At 33.7% G+C, this 17,879-nt stretch overlaps 3 protein-coding genes across 13 annotated transcripts in view; 1 reads left to right on the top strand and 2 right to left on the bottom strand.

Moving 5' to 3' along the window:
- The window catches only part of LOC120624351 (inositol hexakisphosphate and diphosphoinositol-pentakisphosphate kinase), a 39,081-nt gene extending 31,995 nt beyond the window's left edge, over positions 1-7,086 (top strand). For 7 of the 8 annotated variants that reach the window (XM_039890832.1, XM_039890833.1, XM_039890835.1 and 4 more), the window contains exons 27-28: positions 3,454-3,557; positions 5,018-7,086. In XM_039890832.1, coding sequence (XP_039746766.1) covers positions 3,454-3,557; positions 5,018-5,596 — 683 coding nt within the window. In that variant the 3' untranslated portion in view covers positions 5,597-7,086. The remainder of the gene's footprint in view (positions 1-3,453; positions 3,558-5,017) is intronic. The other variant, XR_005658760.1, reaches the window with a different exon arrangement.
- A 1,507-nt stretch (positions 7,087-8,593) lies between these two features.
- LOC120624565 (ADP-ribosylation factor-like protein 6-interacting protein 1) lies at positions 8,594-12,392 on the bottom strand. The gene is made up of 3 exons (XM_039891199.1): positions 12,172-12,392; positions 10,793-11,164; positions 8,594-10,310 (listed from the first exon to the last, which is right to left on the bottom strand). Exons 1-3 carry the CDS (start codon positions 12,388-12,390, stop codon positions 10,122-10,124), a joined length of 780 nt encoding a protein of 259 aa, XP_039747133.1. The 5' UTR covers positions 12,391-12,392; the 3' UTR covers positions 8,594-10,121.
- Positions 12,393-14,035: 1,643 nt separating this feature from the next.
- LOC120624797 (fatty acid-binding protein-like) lies at positions 14,036-17,839 on the bottom strand. 4 transcript variants are annotated; one of them, XM_039891541.1, is made up of 5 exons: positions 17,730-17,839; positions 17,211-17,302; positions 16,124-16,293; positions 14,865-14,975; positions 14,036-14,211 (listed from the first exon to the last, which is right to left on the bottom strand). In XM_039891541.1, exons 2-5 carry the CDS (start codon positions 17,278-17,280, stop codon positions 14,149-14,151), a joined length of 414 nt encoding a protein of 137 aa, XP_039747475.1. In that variant the 5' UTR covers positions 17,281-17,302; positions 17,730-17,839; the 3' UTR covers positions 14,036-14,148. The 4 variants fall into 4 exon arrangements, with proteins under 4 accessions (XP_039747475.1, XP_039747476.1, XP_039747478.1 ...); XM_039891542.1 differs by having other exon boundaries at positions 17,726-17,833; XM_039891544.1 differs by lacking the exon at positions 17,730-17,839 and adding an exon at positions 17,467-17,641.
- Positions 17,840-17,879: the final 40 nt, after the last annotated feature.

The raw sequence follows: 17,879 nt of genomic DNA, 5'->3' as shown, positions 1-17,879 counted from the left end.
TAAAATTCACTTGAATATGTTCTTTAATTGCTGGAAGGTTCCGATGTACTCGGTGGAACATTTATATTTACCACTTCACTATTTTACAATGTTTCTTGATTTTTACGGTAGTAGTTTGAAGCAAATGTCTTTTGCAGCGTTTAACGTATCAGAATGACAGCGTTCTTTTTTTGAAATTCATACTGATGTTCTTTTTTAAAATTCATACAGATACCACGCATAGCATATTAAAAATGGGGCTGGTTTTTAGGACATTGTGTGTTTCATATTGGCAATAAGCTATTTTATACAGCAGAGTATGAGAGTGAGAGAATATAAAGCATGGGAGTAGATAAAAGTCCAATAAGAAAATCGACTTTCAATGATTCTGCGTTAATATACATTTACATCAATTATTTATTTATTACCGTGACCTTGAATCATAACATGGCACCCGAATGGGTCATAATTTTGAATGCATTTTATTGGTAACGTTCCTAGTCAAGCATAAGTTTATATTTTACGGAGACTTAGTGCATATATAAAATATCATCAAAAGACCGCTCATTTTCAAATGCATTTAAGTTTATCGCAGACTTACACTTTTTAATTTTTAGATTTTGACTGGTGTCCGAGAAGGCAGAATGCTGTATAAATTAGTCTTGAGTTGGTTTACGGTTTGAAATGAATTTCCATGCACACCAGGCTATCTCCGCTTCGATATAAACACAGAAATTTAAAATTATTTACACATTATTTATACAACAGTTTCCTAACTGATAAACAACGCACTGACCTAAACAATCGTATTCCTTATTTTAAGAAAAAAAATCTTTATATTCGTTCCTAAGATCCGTTGAACTGGGGATGAAAGATTACAAAATTCCGGTTATAAATTTGAATAGATTAATTTATTAATGATTTATACACATTTTTAGAGGCTTTCCATTCTTTTATAAAATTAACAACTTCTTAATGTGTTTCGGTGTCTGCATGCCCCACTGTACATTTGCACGCTGAGCCCTTCAAACTAGGTTTGGTTCTCAAAACTATGTCTATTTTGAAATGCATGCTATTAAGATCTCAGAAATTTAATTAATATAAGGTAGTGGAAGTGCAAAGACTATGTTTTCGCGTAGACGACTTCTATATTCGCATTACTGATTTAGACTTATTATTGATTTATATCCCTTTTTTTGTCCTATAAATGCCTTCCAAACAGATCAGTTTCAGAACCGATAACTCAAGTTATATACGTGGCAGGAAACATAATATCCCAGCACGGCTAGCATGGGCAGGAGACAATTGTATCCCCGGGGAAACGATAAAAAATTATCTTCTCCCACAGCTTTATCAAATCTCGGAGCACTTACGCACATATATAAATAATATAATATAAGTGTTAAAACCGGGGTAAATTTCTCCTATTCCGTGTTTCCGTGCTTTAGCAGCTGGACACTTTATATATATCCCTTGCCAGGGGATATAATCGGTTGCAGGAGGGCATTCCATGCCTTAAAGGTTCTTATCAGAAACGTAGATAAAAACATTTTCGTACGTAGTTGAACTGCAATAATGTGATAGAATGGCTAATATACTTCGGTTGGTTATTTTCCTGTTACGTCATCGAATATATCGTGATTTTAGGCAACTATTGAACAAACCGTGTAAGATTTATTAAACTTCATACGTATTATTCGTTCATTTAGATTCGGGTATCACATAAGTTAAGACACATTTGCATGCAAATATGTCTTAACATCCAGTACCAAAATTTTCGAGTCCCGATGAGTGATGACGGCAGCTATTCCAATAAATAGAATTCATCCATCCTTATAATATTATCAATTTGAAAGTGTTTGTTTGTATGTTTGTCCTTCCTTCGCGGCCTAACTAAGCAACCGATCAGCTTCATTTTTGGCATAGAGTTCTTTGAAAGGACTGAGAGTAACATAGGCTACTTTTTATTCCAGGGAAACAATTACTGTTTCCACGGGATACTAATAAATCGTTATAAAACGGGGACAAAAAATGCGGGCAACAGCAAGAAGACTGAATTTTCTTTTTATATTTAAAAGAACATTATTGATTTTATAAGAAAATATATGCTATTAAAATTAGTTAACGCTTTACTATAACTCTCAACAACAAGTAATCAGACTCGTCTCGTACGCACATAAGAACTAAGACAAGAGACTACTTGTCCCAAAAGCAAATAAACAGCATTTCTATTACCTTATTATTTAGATTTTTATGTTTTATATTAATTCCGTGTAGAGTAACAGAAATATCCGTCGTATGTTCACCGGTAACACTTACGGTACGTCACAAATACAGGTTGTTTTAACCTGATCCGCCGTTTTAATATGAAATTACACAACCTTTCTAAATCTCTCAAGAAAATTATTATTTTTTTAGGAACCTAATGAAGACAAAATCCTTGTGTATAATTCAGCAATCATAATAGTTATACAAAATAATATAGTCACGGTATATGCATATGTTTACAATGTAGAATATAGTAGAGTAGAATATAGTTGTCACGATCCCTCCCCTTCCCGCAGTCTTTGTACGAGGCGACTTAGAGAATAATTAATTATAATTAATAATAATTAATTATAATTAATAATAATTAATTAGTAATAGTGTACTCTGTGCCACTACTAGATACGATCTACGACAATCAGTAATCAGTCCGCCCAGCGTAAAGAATATTGGCAGTAGACTGTTATAGGTTATTTATAATATAAGGACATGTCTTCTCCGTACACCAAGTATACACAGTAAAAGTGGCTTGGGCATCTCTTCTATGACTACGATGAAGAATATGTGAGCCACTTCCGTACAAAACAGTTTTCCATGTGTACACAACGGAAGTTTCGTAGACACCATCCATCTCGAATTTCGATGAGGAATATGTGTCCGTTCTTTGCCACTTATGTATAATGTAAATATGTAATGTCGAAGTAACGTAGACAAGGGTTTAAGAATAGGGGAACGCCACACGCCACTATTTTAATCAGTAATTTATGTATATTAAAAAAAATTTTAGTATACAACGTGTAACCGAATTACGAAATATTGTTGGAGGGGTGCATAAATATAATCACCCTGTCAAAATATTGAAAAAAAAACAAGAATATTTATTTTCCTAGTAACAAATGTTTTCTTCTGACAACCCTATTGAAAATTAAAGACCGATACGCGCATAGTACGTACGCTTCGCGACGCGTACCTAAAGTAAAGTAACAGGAGTCACTTGACTGAATGCATGCGATGTTAGGGCTGTGTCTGATTTCTTTCAGTAAAAATTATGCAGTGGTTTATTAAAAACTATTAGCGTTTCGGTTTCACAGATAAGTCTCAGAGACGGTAAATATTGTATCTCTGAAAGCTGTAAAGAAATATTTCGGTTTTCATTTACGTTACGTTGTATATTTTTAACGTGTTATTCTTTTGTGTGTGTTGATTCAGGTTCGTCTATTAGCGGCGACTTGACCCCCGCGTCGCTGGCTTCGGAGTTGGATTTCCACAGCAACGAGGCGACCGCCGGCTCCATCACTGACCACGAACTAATGGTACTTAATACGTCATCACCATCATCATTCTTATTAAATGATATATTCAGTGGACATAGCCAACATTAAATATACTAAAGCAGTACGGAAACTTCGAACAAACAGATGCTTGCACCTAAGAGGCCCCAAAGCTAGTACTAAAATCCTGCGATAATAGTTTATGGACCTCATCGGAGCGTGCATCTGACGGCCGATAGGCGAAAAGGCAGCGACCCTGCTTTTTGAGTCTTAGGCCGTGGGTTTGATTCCCACAACTGGAAAATGTTTGTGTGATAAACATGAGTGTTTTTCAGTGTCTGGTTGTTTCTATGTATGTTATAAGTATTTATGTATAAGTACCTATTATTCATTCACCTTAGTACTCATTACACAAGCTACGCTTACTTTGGGGCTAGATTGCGATTTGCTTATTGTCGTAGTATAATAATCATAAATATACTACGACAATACACACTACATACTATGACAGTATATATGTATATATGTATATATTTTTTATTTATGTGAGTGTTCCGTTTTGTTCGTAGTTTTCATATTGCTTTATTATTATCGAGTCTTTACCGCCGAATTAGCGTTATAATAATCTGAACCGAACGCTTACCGTGCTCTCTTATTGTAAAAAGAAAGATTGGATTGTTCGTAACGGATAACCTCTGAAACTACAAAACCGATTTTATGCATTCTCTCACCATAGCAAAGTATTTTTTCGGGCTATATGCTATTTTATTTCATATATACGAGTATAATAAGATTTTAGGCTGTAATAATGGTATTCCTGAAGCTGGATAAAATCGGTACGCTTCGGCCGTGGCTAGTTTCGTCGTAGCGTTCTGTTGCTAGGTCGCGTAAAAATCGGTTAGTTGTGGGTAATCATATGGGTTAAAAACTCGTGCAGTGCTCGGGCTAACCTGTTAGGGAGTGTAACTCTCTTACAGATTAGCCCGCAGCCATCTTAGACGACATCATCACTTACCACCAGATGAGTTTGTTGTCTGCATGGCTAACTTGTAGTGAAATAAATTGCTTGTAGTTATGTTATGTTAAAAAAAATACAATAACGCATTTTATACCGATAAGACATTAAGATATAAAAGTAGAGTTTACGTTAGCTGTTGCCCGCGACTTCGTCCTCGTTTGTTTTTGTAGGTACTAATGATTATGCTACTTTGGGTTAAGTTATTACAATTTTCTTAAACATCTCCGATTTTTTTAAATTGTAACCATTACTTCTCGATACTTTAGCTTTCTTTTGGTGAAGAAATGGTTAAAATCGGTCCAGTACTTACGGAGCGTATTCGGCACAAACAAACAAAAAAAAACTTTCCTCTTTATATTATTGGTATGTATAGAAGTATTTATTGCTGATTAAAACGATAGACAAATTTACAAGACATATTGACAAATATATTTTTTTAAATATATTTGAATAGCTTGTTTAAATTCGAACATTTCTCTTTTAGAGTGCAGATGGCGATGATGATGAAGAAGAAACTTTATCGGTTGATCCGTGTGGTTCTCTCTCCAGAATCATAAAGAATGATCTCACACCACAAAACGAGTTGAAATGCAAAATGATTATGGATAGCGATGATTCCCCGACTGTCGCACCCATCGATCTCTATGGTCTAAGCTTCCAAGAAACAAAGGATAGCTTTTTTAAAGAAATGCCTTCCAGTAGTAAAAACTTAAACGTAGATAGTGACAAAAATAAATGCGCAATCGGTCGCTTGCAGTACGCCAGCGACATAGACTCGCTTAATCTACAAAGTAGGGAAACTAAAAAGGTCGAAGTACTGAACAACGGCAGTAGAAGATATAGTGATAGTAGTGCACAAAAGAGTAATATCAATTCTCAAGCAGTTTCCGGTACTAGGTTTACGACGACCATAGTTGATGAAGATTTGTTAAGAGCTGGCTCTTCTAGTGAGGATAAACCTGACTCTATTGATCGGAGCCAAAGTGTACCAAATGATGGTCCCCTGGTAACTAAGGCTAAACCGCAGAATGTAAAGCGAGGCTTCACTATTGATGAAAATTAATATTATTACAGATTTGCACGCTCGCAATGTAGGAGGCGTTTTCGAGTATCGAAATACTTGAACAACACTGTAAAATGAATCCTATCGATGTTATTTTTAAGCTCAAATTTGCCTATAATACGACAAGTAGGGCTTGTGGCAGAACGTTTATAGAAAAATCAGAAGAACAGGATTTGCGAATCTAAAACGAGTGAAATTAGGCATATATTACAATGGCGGCAAAGAGTTTCAAAAACGACTTCTCTTTTGCAAGTGAACAAATCTTCTACGGTTTTTAGGAACACACCAGGAATGTGACCATAATGTTTATGACGAGTAATAGCTATCGACTTTTTCATGAGAAAAAAGTTTATGACTTATTATATAAATAAACATAACAGTTTATTTATGAAAATTGGTAATCAAATTTATGTCATAAACTTATAATAGTTTATGCATCTTTTATTAAATTACAATCAATGTGCAGAAGAATTTACGTAATATTCACTCTGCGGCTTTATATGTTGTAAACAAAAAGAATGAATGAAATTGTTGTTTTACAAAAGAAGGTAACTACAGTACTGCGATATATGGCGCTAACAAATTATCATCAAATTGAAGCCCTAAAATATTTAAGAATAATTTATATGTAGGTATTTTTTATTCCTGTTCAATGTGGTAATTAAAGCAGAAGAATCTGAGTAAAATTTGATCTCTTCGACGATTCCTATTATTTGAGAAAATAAATTACATAAAAAAAAGCTGTTGTCAAGTAGCCTGCAATTTAGAGAGTACAGTGAAATTGTTTTTGACAAGTGCATCGCTAACGCACACGCGGTAAACGCAGCAATGCGTACTTTGCCGGCACTTCTATACTGACTATAAGATATAGCTATAATCTGGCCATATAAAGAATTTCCCGACTTCCATTGGATTCAAAACAATAATAAACAGTAGATGTACAAGCGCAATATAAATTTTAAAAACATTGTTGAGCGCAAAATTACAAAAAGAAACAGTATGTTGATGTAATAAAATTTTTTTTAGTGATAATAATAAGAATTCGTTAGTAGGGTAAAAAACCAGTAAAAATATTTTTTCGAAAAGAAACGCCATTTCAAAGTTACATCTTCCATCCAATCTTTAATTGCTGCAAGTATATTTAAATTGCTGCAGCACATTTTGTTTCAATTTGCATTCTTTTTAAATTACAATAATATACATAATTATTTTTTGAAAATTTTACTAGTTTATTTGTCAAAATTTTGTTTCATTGCTTTCCATGAAATAATTTTTTTTATTTTTTTATATAGATTTTTCTGTATATTATGAGGAATACACTAGTTAGTTATAATATTAATTTACCTTTTCAGAATCAGACTCTGAGCCTTCAGAGACAAATGTGTGATATTTGTGTATAAAGCTTTTCGCTTTTAACATAAAATAAAAATATTTGTAGTACGTAGTTATAAGAAGTTTGACGAAATATATTGCATTGGAAATTTCTTATATATCTGTTTTTCATTTATCGCCAATACATATTCTAAAACATTCGGTATGGAAAATACTGAAGCTTGCACTAATTTTGTACTTGTCCTCTTCAAACCAAACCCCAAAATCTTCGGAGTATAAGTATACAGTTTATTCGCTTTTTTTTAATAAAACCTTATTAATATTTAAACGTGAAAGATTGTTTATTTGTCCTTTCGTTACGCTTGAACTAGGCAACCAATCAATTTGGCATAGGTAGAGCTAGTTGAGGAAAACAAACCGTTCTAACCAGAACAGATATAGTATAGCTACGTAAGTATTAAACAGATATAGTATAGCTACGTAAGTATTCTAAATTAAGTGTAGTCAAATTAAGGATTGATCGGAAAATTTCTTCAGTTTTTTGAAATAGAAAGAATTTTTTTGAATGTTCAAACAGAAAGCAAGTGTTACAAAAATTTTATAAAGTGGGCAAATAACCAAACTTTTGATAACTATAAATTCAAATTTGCCAGATTTTTTTTTTAAATTGATCAGGATTTTAAAAATACCCTTATAATTAATAATTAGTTAATAGATAGTTTTCAAGAAACAATTGAAATTATATTTGATTAATAACCAATGTTCATGACACTGAGTTGGTGAATATTTTGATATAAATAAGTACGACTATATTATCGATACATTTCAGTCCTACATGTACTCGAACTATGCCAAGATACCTCCCGGTGTCTTAGTCGTTATGACAAGCCAAAACAGAAGTGTCCTCGAAATAAATAATAGGTCTGGTGATGGTGATAGGCTGAAAGTGTTCTGAGTTGCTGACACCGCTAGAGCCTTTAAAACATGATATTATGATATGATTATCGTCTGTTGCGCGAACTTTATACATGCACAAAATTTCTATTTAGTGCAATCGTCCTGCCTTTACGCTAACCCTTTCCACGTAACTGATTTTGCTTAGAACTAAAGACGCTCAAATCAGCGGATTTCGCCGGTTACGCAACCTGGACGCAAGTCTGCAAATGGATGGCGGACGATGTGTGTCATGGTAATTATCTACCCAGGTAGCTCCTTTTAAATCCTTAAAATATAATTAACTACTTTACTTATATTATAAATGCGAGTGTAGCTTTCAGCATGAAAAAGAGATACGGTAGTATAAGTAGTATAGTTATAAGTAGAAGTTCAGTAGTGGGGATACTAATAGGATGATGATAATAATGGCCGCCGCTCATTGACTTTTTGTCACCTAATGGAGTGCTATAATAAACAAAATTGCGCGCTCACAGTAGATACGTGACAATACGGCGAAAAATAGTTTCAGCAACCGAGGACTAAGGATTCGCAGGCCATGAGCAAACAAAACGCGACAAGTTCTTTGAAAGCAATCTTTCAAAAAGGAAAGGAATTGTAGCGTTGTCGTCCGGTGACATTTAACAGTGGGCCCATCGTATGCGACAGTAGGTGACAGCGACAAAGTCACAATGAGCGGCAGCCCTAAGGAATAATCAAATAAACAACGTATTATATTAAATTTCTTTTTAATTTAACCCAATATACTTTAAAGCTCACAATGAATAAGCTAAGTTAAACTTAAAACAATGACCAGACCATTAAATCACAATATTATAAAACAATAAAACTACGGATACTTTTTAAAACTCTTTAAAACCAATTGTACTATAATGGCAGACGCTACAACAGAGAAACGTCACAGTTTCTATTTAATATCCACCACAATTTTAAAGATATCTTTACCGTACATAAACGCTCAACGTCGGTTCTTCCATTAAGATTGGAAAAAATTATGGTATTAATGGCATTTTTCAATAATTTCAAGAGGCCATTCATTGTGTAACCAATCGTTCGAAAGGAACTCGCGTTCGACCAGTGTTGTTGTTGGTTGCTGGCGGCGCTCGCTTTAGGGCGTACGCGACAGACTCTGGCCCAGTGTTTTAATAGTGAATAGCTCCGCGGTAAAGGCAAAACTTATTAAAAGGATTGTCGATGGGGATTCATGGAATACCAGAATAATTTACCTATCATTATCACCCATAAAAATAAATAAGTGTGAAAATTTTCGGTTCCCAACGAGTCACAATGTGACACAATTGGGCGCGACTTGTTGAGAAATCGCCGTAAAAACCCATCGCAAACTCCCACGCTAGTTAACTCTGCTTTGTATTTTTCAATAATTCTTTTTTCATAAATAGATAACAGCTATTTTTATCATATTAATCGATACCAGCAACATAATTTTTTTCAACTGTATTTTATCTTAAGGTGAACGTCTTACATACGTGCATTGATAAAAACATTCATATTAAAGCGAACGTGTGGCGTCAGCGCCGACAAGGTTCAAAAACCACTTAAAAGATATATTGCGTGCATAAGCACTAACATACACTTCAGCTAAATAGGTAAAACACTAGTAAATACTTCAAATAACTATAGGTTTAACTAATCAAGCATATATTTTCCATTATTGTATTGCAGTCATCCACTAATATGGTTGGAATGTGATATAAACTCATAAAACACTGGTATGACACTAAAAACTCATTTTATCTACCCTTTATGTACGAGACTTACACACTCGCTTAACATTATTGTAACTTTTAGTGTCATATGAACACAAACTATATCCTACAAATACCTTTTAAGACCAAGGAAACCATGCCCCGAATGGAGCTACTCCAAATATCAAATAGCAATATTAAACAATAAAATAATTAAATCATAAATCTGATTAGGAGCATTTAAAAATATATGCCTGTAAGACATAAGTTGGTATTACTGTAAGTAAATACAAATCAGTTGTAACATGTTAATATTCCAGTTTATGTTATGATTTTAAAGATACATAACATTATGATATCTTGAGCAATAATCATGCAATGAGGACCATGCAATAAGATGCAAGGCACAATTCTAACAGGAACCTAAGGAACAGTTTAAATCATTTAATATCACAAATATATATAAAAGAGATCATAAGGTACAAATCCTTTAAAGTGAAAAAGCTAGTTTGGAATACTGACTGGAAGCAACTTTACTCTGTTTTCTGAGTAATTTTTGGTACTTTATAAATTAATGATGTAAGAGTGTTGAAGATCCCCCTTTGTTGGATACCCGGCCACAGCAATACAACTGTAGAAAATATGTATAATAAAAATACATTGTTTATTGTAGAGGCCATCCAAGCCAGGATGCACAGCATGCTGATGGAGATTATGTAGTACTGAAACAAAGAGAGATAAGTTATGTTTAAATACATGTCATATAAAAACTCAAATAGGTTTATTGACATTTTAAGAGGTTTAAATGGTTTAGATTAAGACTGTAATATACTAAAAGTTGTGCATTCCATACATGATTGATGAGACATTCTTAGTCAGAATATTGTTGTAGTTTGACAGACTGTGACAATGTTCTAAGCTTGTGATTAAAAATGTACTTGTTTCTATTGCAATAAACTTAAAATTTTAAATTTTTAGTAAATTAATAAAAATTGTTGAAATCTGTGCAACTAACCTAGTAATACCCATAGATTTCAATTAATAGATATAAGTAAATTAGATTTAAAATTAGTACAGTTGTGAGAGAAATATACAATCTAAAGACCTAAGTCTTTGCTGCAGTTGTCTGAGCTTAGACTGCAGTTTGTTTCTACAATTCTCCATGTAGTAGGGACAGATTCACTAAAATTTCCAACAAACTTACCATTGAAGGGCTATTTTCCCTCATGGAATAGAAAGATTTCACTTGGTCCAATATTTTATTATAATTCATGACAATACTCCGGCATATATCTTCATACATCTTCTCCTTCTGCCCAGTCCAACCAGTGGGCCCATAAACTGTATTGCATATTATTGGAACAATGAAATCAACAAAGTTTAATACCAATCCAACAACTGCAAGTGATGCCAAAGTATTAAGATCCATAAGCCATATGGTCATAAACAAAATGGACACAGATGCAAATATAGCGCAAGGATGCCATTGATGTTCCCAAAGAAGCACAGATTTTAAGGGCAAGAGTGCCATGCGCCAGCCCTCCAGAAGCCTCTTCAGTATCTTCACTTGTTGTTCCTGAAATACATATATTTATTTATTTTGTACCAATAGAAGAGACATAATACATTATTGTAGTGCATTAGAAATGTTTGCGAGGGCTCATACTGATGACTTTTTTGCCATCAGAAGAAAACGAATAGCAACCTTGATGAAAAGAATGTGGGTAAGCAGTAACAGCATCCTGAAAGCATCAATAAATCTATACCACTCTCCAATTTACAAACTTTATTATGAAACTCCATGCAGAGCTGCCTGGATGCAGAAATTCTAATTTGTAACTTTTTGTAAATTGAATATTTATATTTCATGTAAGTTTTTTTGATTTAGTTTATATTTTAATTATTCTGTTAAGTAATATGTAAATGGGTCATAGTTACCAAATAAAAAAAAAAAATATTATTATTATTATATAATCATAAAAAAGAAAAGTTTTGGACAAGAAACACTTAGCTCTGAAATCTCTACCAGCGACTTAGGCATTAGAGTAATGGAGATAGAAGGAGTTAATAGCTTGTTGATTCTTATTAAATATAGTCAAGAATCGTAATAAAAATTAGAACAATTTTCCATGTACAACCAGTAAAAATAGCCCAAAGAAGAAGAAAGATAATGCCCAGTCTTTAACTAGCATTCAGGTATGTATGTAGTTTGAAATAGGATGCAATCCAATATTTAGTATAGTATTTAAGGTTGACATGCTCCCACATCCAAGAGCAAGATCATTCTCAAATTTGTGTTAAAGAGCATATACTTAATTTTACTATAAAGAATTTCAAGCCGTTAAGGATCAATCCAACCCTACCCCGCCTAGTGTTCCAAATATTTCTTAGACAAAAGAGAAAACTAATGAAAAACTCTTTGTTCTGAAGTGGTGATTGTCATTTCCAAATTCCTCTGATTAATTTTCCAAACTACCTTAAATCGACAACCATATCAATAGTATTATCTAATAACTTTGACTTGTTGAAATACTATAGGGTTTGGCGATGTCAAAAATAAGATATTATAGGTAAGGTACATACCTGATTCGCTTCTGCCATTTTGTTCGTAGTTGAATTGATTTCGTAGCTACGAAAATGTTTATTTGCTTTATGTATTTCAGTAACAAATCTGAATTCTGAGACTTCTAATATTCGATGAGAACTAATAAATTGTTTAAATTTATAGAAAATTTGCAATCCGGCAACCGCTTTTGACTGTTTTCTGTCAAACCACAGATTACAGAAAAAAAAAATTGACATATATCCTGGATGGATCGATCAATGATTAACACAGACTAAAAGCTTTTGCCTTTTACTTTTCACAGATCGCTCAGACTAGATACTACCCCCCAACGCAGTGCTTATATCCTCGTGGCCAAGCTTACTAAAATAGTGCAGCTACAACGTAGTGACATTATAAAACACATTTATTATCACAATAATATGTACCACCATCATTTATGCTACTAGTTGCTGGTTTTATTCTTCAAGATGACAAAAGCTGCTGCCTTCGATACTAATAATTATAGATCATCTCGCTAATAAGATCAATTCCTTCCAGCCTTCAGCAGTTTCTGAAATGGCTACCGCAGACTATTTATTTTCGTCAGAAATTCTTTTGTGACTGAAGACGAAATCTACAAAAAATGGATGTTTTTTCACTTGTCAAATCCCAAGTTGTTGAAATGGCAGGCCACTGGGAGACCTTGGTGCCACGCGGACTATGCATACCCTTCAGCAGACTTACGTCCAGTGTGGACGTCAATCGGTTTTTTATTGACGATAACATGGGGGGAAAACAACTTTTTTTTTTTAATGCCTACAAATTCGCTCTTGGCTACAATCTCATGTGATGGTAAGTGGTGATGAAGTCAAAGATCGTAGCGAACTAACCTGTTAGAGGCATGCAAGTTATATCAGGATACTGGCTATGCAAGCAATAAATAAATGAATTTAATTGTTGTGTTGACCTCTTGAAGAGTTTATTTTGTTACATTGTGCATCGTTATAATTGTGCTTTAGATTATTATTATAAGACTTTTTATCGTTTAATTGCAAATCCCTGTGCAGTACAATAACGTCATTAAATTTATGCTTTTAAAAATGGATATAATTAAATTGGTAAAAAAAAGAGCTGTTAAAAAAGGTTAGTCTTAGAGTGAGAGTTTCTATACTTTTTCGTTTACTTATTCGATTGCGTGAGCGTTAACTACTATTTATATGGTATCGCAATATGCAGGAGGTGAGCAAACCCCCGTCTTAGGCCACCTGCAGCCTTAGTACAAGGTTTGCTTGTTGCTAGTGTCAAAGGCAAATTTGAGCTTTAATAGTTTTCGTATAAGATCCATTATGCTCTGATGTTCAAGTATTTATATATTTGAAAACGACTCTTCGTACTTTGCAAGCGAGCATATCTTGTTTAGTACAAGATATGCTCGTTCGTTCGGCTACTGTTCTCCTGTAGAAAATGTGTTGCTTATAACTTTATCCACATGAAGAAATACGTAATTCCTTATTTGGGTTAAGTATACATTAATTGAAGCGATTTTAGCCCAGTAGGTAGGACTTCGACTTCATTTTCGGGAAGCCAAGTTCGAATCTCAACACGCTGTAACTTGTGTAAGTTATGGGAGTTTTAAGCAATTTAAATATCACTTGCTTCAAGGAAGGAACGATCCCGATCGTGAGGAAATTTGAATGCGTGAGAGTTCTCCATTATGTTCTCAAAGGGGGATTTCTCACTGGGATGCGTGGTGTACTACAGCCTTAACCCCTTCATGTGAGAGGACACCCATGCCCTGTAGTGGGCCGGTAATGGGTTGATGTGATGATACATTAATTATAGTTAAAAATCAATAACATTGTAGGTATTTATTCTTATATATAAAACAAAGAATATAAAAATAAAAGAATGTAGATATAGTATATGAATATAAAAAAAATAACTTAAAAGGTCCCAGTTTGACTGACGATTAAAGATTCTTCTTAAATTAATATAATTGTGATTGAAAAACCTATTTACGACTTTACTCTTCTGAAATACCTTTTTCCTGGTGTTTTTGCTTTTTCATGAGTCAATGTCTGCAAATAAAAGTTAATATTTTATTACTGATAAAGTGAAAAAATGGATTCTTTAAAACATGTATGTCTCCATTTGCCATGCACGCTTAAAAATAGTACTTGATTGTTTTTTATACAACGCTACATACAAATATATATTTAATATTAACTTAATTTTACATTATCAAGGAAAAAGTATTAAACTTTCACTGTCACGGTAATGGTCCGATTTTTTTTTTTTGTTAAAGCCCACCAACCCGCATTGGAGCAGTGTGATGGGTCTATGCTGAAAAACCATGTCTCTTATGAGACGAGGCTGTAGATGTTGATGATAATGATGATGTGTTTTTTTAAGTCTTAGTTCACGGACCAAGCAGATGGCCCACCTGATGGCAAGTGAAAAACCACCGCTTATAAACAAGGCATCACTAAGCAAAGCATGCAAGGAACCCGTCCTGCAACATTTCGTCCTGAGTCCATCAAAATGAGGCATAGGTGTTAAGCCTCAAGTGCCTGCAATTGCACCAGCACCCAAGCCCTTCAGACCGGAACACAGCATTGCAACAATGCTGCTTAGCGGCGGATATAAGCAAGGTACTGGATGAGCAGTCACAAAATGCTTTACTACTTCTATAACTATGAAAGTGTTTAATGTTTCCTATTTTTGAACTTACAATAATACATTCATCGTCAGTGAACATGTAATGTCTGCCGCATTTATCCCCAGTCTCTGGAATGACAGATTGTGTCACAAGCTCATTGTCATTTACAAGAGTTGTAATGCTCTGAAAGTAAGACGAGTATGTGATTATTTATATTATAGCGGTGATACTCCAAGTCTAGTGGTCTTAACTTCGGCGTCGCTTCGGTGGAACCATGCTTGATTTTAGGAGTTATGTGCGTTTTTAATTTAAGCAATTACAATATGATTTGCTTTAAATGTGCAGGAAATATCGCGAGGAAACGTGCATTATATACATATGCCTGCATAGCATTGGCGCTAGCTCTGTCATAAAAGGCACGAGATAGAATAGTTTATTATATCTACTGCCTTGTTTGTATGTTTTTTTGTATATTATTTTTAATTCTTTGTTAGTGATCCTATTACTAGTTAAAACCGATTATCTTAATTTAAGCTAAGCTTAATTTACATCAAATTATGTTAATCAAATTATGTTAATCAAATTATGTTTCAAATTTCCAAAGAACCCATCCATTTACTGACTTTGGTCAACATTGCTTAACCAGCGCTATCGACTAATATGTAGTGCTACTGTTATGCCACATATTATTTGCGGGGAATAGGTTTGCGGGCTGGTCACTTGATTTTGGCAATGTTTTCATGAATTAAGTTTTCAAATAATGGGTGATTAAAGCTCCATGAGCAAGAACAAGTATATCATTCACCCACACCTCAGTAGTTTGTTTAAATATGTTGAAAAACTATATGTAATTATATAATAGTCAAAGGCCAAATTATCTTGTGCCAGAATCTAGATAAAATTTATCAAGATTGGTGATAATTTGTTTTACAAAACTGTTATCACAAACCAATTAATGTTTCAGGGATGCAGGAATTCTCTCTATAAGGAGAGTAGGTTTCAGAACCCCAACGCTGTTATAATATGAGTTGGTGGGTTTGTGTTAAGTAGGGAGGCAAATATTATCACATATTAGTATATTAATAATGATGAAGCACTATAAGGCTTGCAGGGTAAAAGCACCAATTCCCATCCTACAGGCCATTACTGAAAATTTCAGTAACAGTAGGTATTTGACCTTACAATTTTTCGTTTTATTCATACCTAGGTATGCTTTATCTGTGTTTGAACATGCTAAGGACTAGATGGCTAGAAAGTTGATGGTAAAAAATTATATTATCTATTTTAGCATTCTAACAAATTAAAAAAAAGGACTTAAAAGCATTAGTTACCTTAATGGTTGTGCTTGGCATACGTTCTTCATATTCTTCGCCCAGTTTGTATTTCATCTCAACTGTCCGCAGCAAGGAAGAATTTTTTATGATCATATTTTCTCCATCTACTGTTATTTCCATGAGGGGTGATGACATGGCCATCATCTTCCGACCCATAAATGGTACACCTACAAATACATCCAAAAACATCATCAATGTATAGTCCTACAGGCTTGTCTATTTAGTAGCACTAATCTTAAAAATTATTGAAATAATCATTTTTTTTTCCCTACACGATATTTCATCTGTCATAAGTATATTTTATATCAGCTGACTGTTATTAAACTCCTTACAGCAATCCATTGTGGTATATTATAGTTTAACAGTGCAGTGATAGCCTAGTGGTTAGGATTTCAGCTTTGATTTTGAAAGGGCTGAACCTAGTGGCCATACAGTTCTAGTGGATGTCTAGGGCTGAGGGTATTTTTATTTGTTTAACTACAAGTTTACCCTTGAGTGCAATCTCACCTGGTGTTGATGCAGTCTAAGATGGTAATGAGCTAACTTGTTAGGCAATTTCATTAGACACATTCCCCTCCTAATATTCTATGCAATATTCTACCCAAATTGCCCCAGTTGTGGGGATCAAAACCTTCGACACTTACAACCACAGCATCACCACTGCACCATTGAGTTCATGAATTTTCCTTTCATGAACAACAACAACTATCTAATTTAAGATAGCAAGCAAAGCTGTGTTGATACCAGCACAATAGCCATGTAGATCTGTTGTCTTATGAAAAACCAGTAAATGAGAGAACCAGTATGAAATGTCTGTAAGTCAAACAATGATAAAACCCACAACAATGAAACAAAAAGGAATTAAAGAGTCTATAATTTGCCTACATTAAATAGGTGTACTTAAAATTTATTCTACTGCATGCATAATCACTTTATTTAGGATTACAAAAGATGTGTCATCATTTCAATTCATGAATGGCCACACATGGGTAACCAATATTTTGTAGGGATGCCTACACGGACAGCTTGTGTTTCAATTGTAAAAAAAAAATGAAACTTTACAAATAAAACCAGTATAACTTACCTACTGCAGTGAAATAATCATCAACATCCTCATTTTTATAATGTTGATACTTTCCAGCTATTGATGGCATTATTTTATCTTGACAATCAGCGCTAAAATTATTAAAAAAAAATTTAATTCTTCTATGTTCTACAAAGAACAAAATATTTATTGTGAATGATGGAAAAATAACCTTGAAGTTTTAAAATATACAAATTAATGCATTTGCTGCAAAGAGTGTTTAAAACTGATAATTTTTATCATTAAAGTTACTCACGTACATAGATTACAGCGGATGTGAAAGATGACCGATAATAGAAAGCGTTTATTAAACGAAGACAAGGCTTAATCATCAATTTAATTATTATTTATCATCGCGGTTAAATTATGCGGTGTTGAACACGAACAGCAAATATTTAAACAAATATGTGCACACTGCAAAACAGCAACAGTTTGCAAGTACACACTTGCAAACTATTTTGATTAAAACATCTAATAAAATGAATAGTCAGTCCTCAGTAGTCAGAACAACATACCTACCTTGTAATAACTAAGTACAATGCGAATACATGTAATCCGTTCAAGCTACTAATTTAAATTTTACAAAAAGTAAAAACAACTTTACGAGTTGACAAGTCGTTGGAATGTCGATTACGTAGAATAACTTGTTTATGTCAATGTCAAAGTCGC

The sequence above is a fragment of the Pararge aegeria genome, chromosome 6, assembly GCF_905163445.1.
Source record: "Pararge aegeria chromosome 6, ilParAegt1.1, whole genome shotgun sequence".
Classification (NCBI taxonomy): Eukaryota; Metazoa; Arthropoda; class Insecta; order Lepidoptera; family Nymphalidae; genus Pararge; species Pararge aegeria.
Note: the sequence above shows the minus strand (reverse complement) of the source record. Positions and strands in the feature narration are given on the sequence as shown.

Coding starts and splice junctions, on each gene's coding strand:
- LOC120624565 (XM_039891199.1), bottom strand. CDS start 12,390: ATGTCAATTTTTTTTTTCTGTAATCTGTGGTTTGACAGAAAACAGTCA. Junction 11,165..12,171: donor AAATGGCAGAAGCGAATCAG/GTATGTACCTTA, acceptor TATGTATTTCAG/GAACAACAAGTGAAGATACT. Junction 10,311..10,792: donor GGGAAAATAGCCCTTCAATG/GTAAGTTTGTTG, acceptor TCTTTGTTTCAG/TACTACATAATCTCCATCAG.
- LOC120624797 (XM_039891541.1), bottom strand. CDS start 17,280: ATGCCATCAATAGCTGGAAAGTATCAACATTATAAAAATGAGGATGTT. Junction 14,976..16,123: donor TGCCAAGCACAACCATTAAG/GTAACTAATGCT, acceptor TCTTACTTTCAG/AGCATTACAACTCTTGTAAA. Junction 14,212..14,864: donor CTGACGATGAATGTATTATT/GTAAGTTCAAAA, acceptor TTTTATTTGCAG/ACATTGACTCATGAAAAAGC.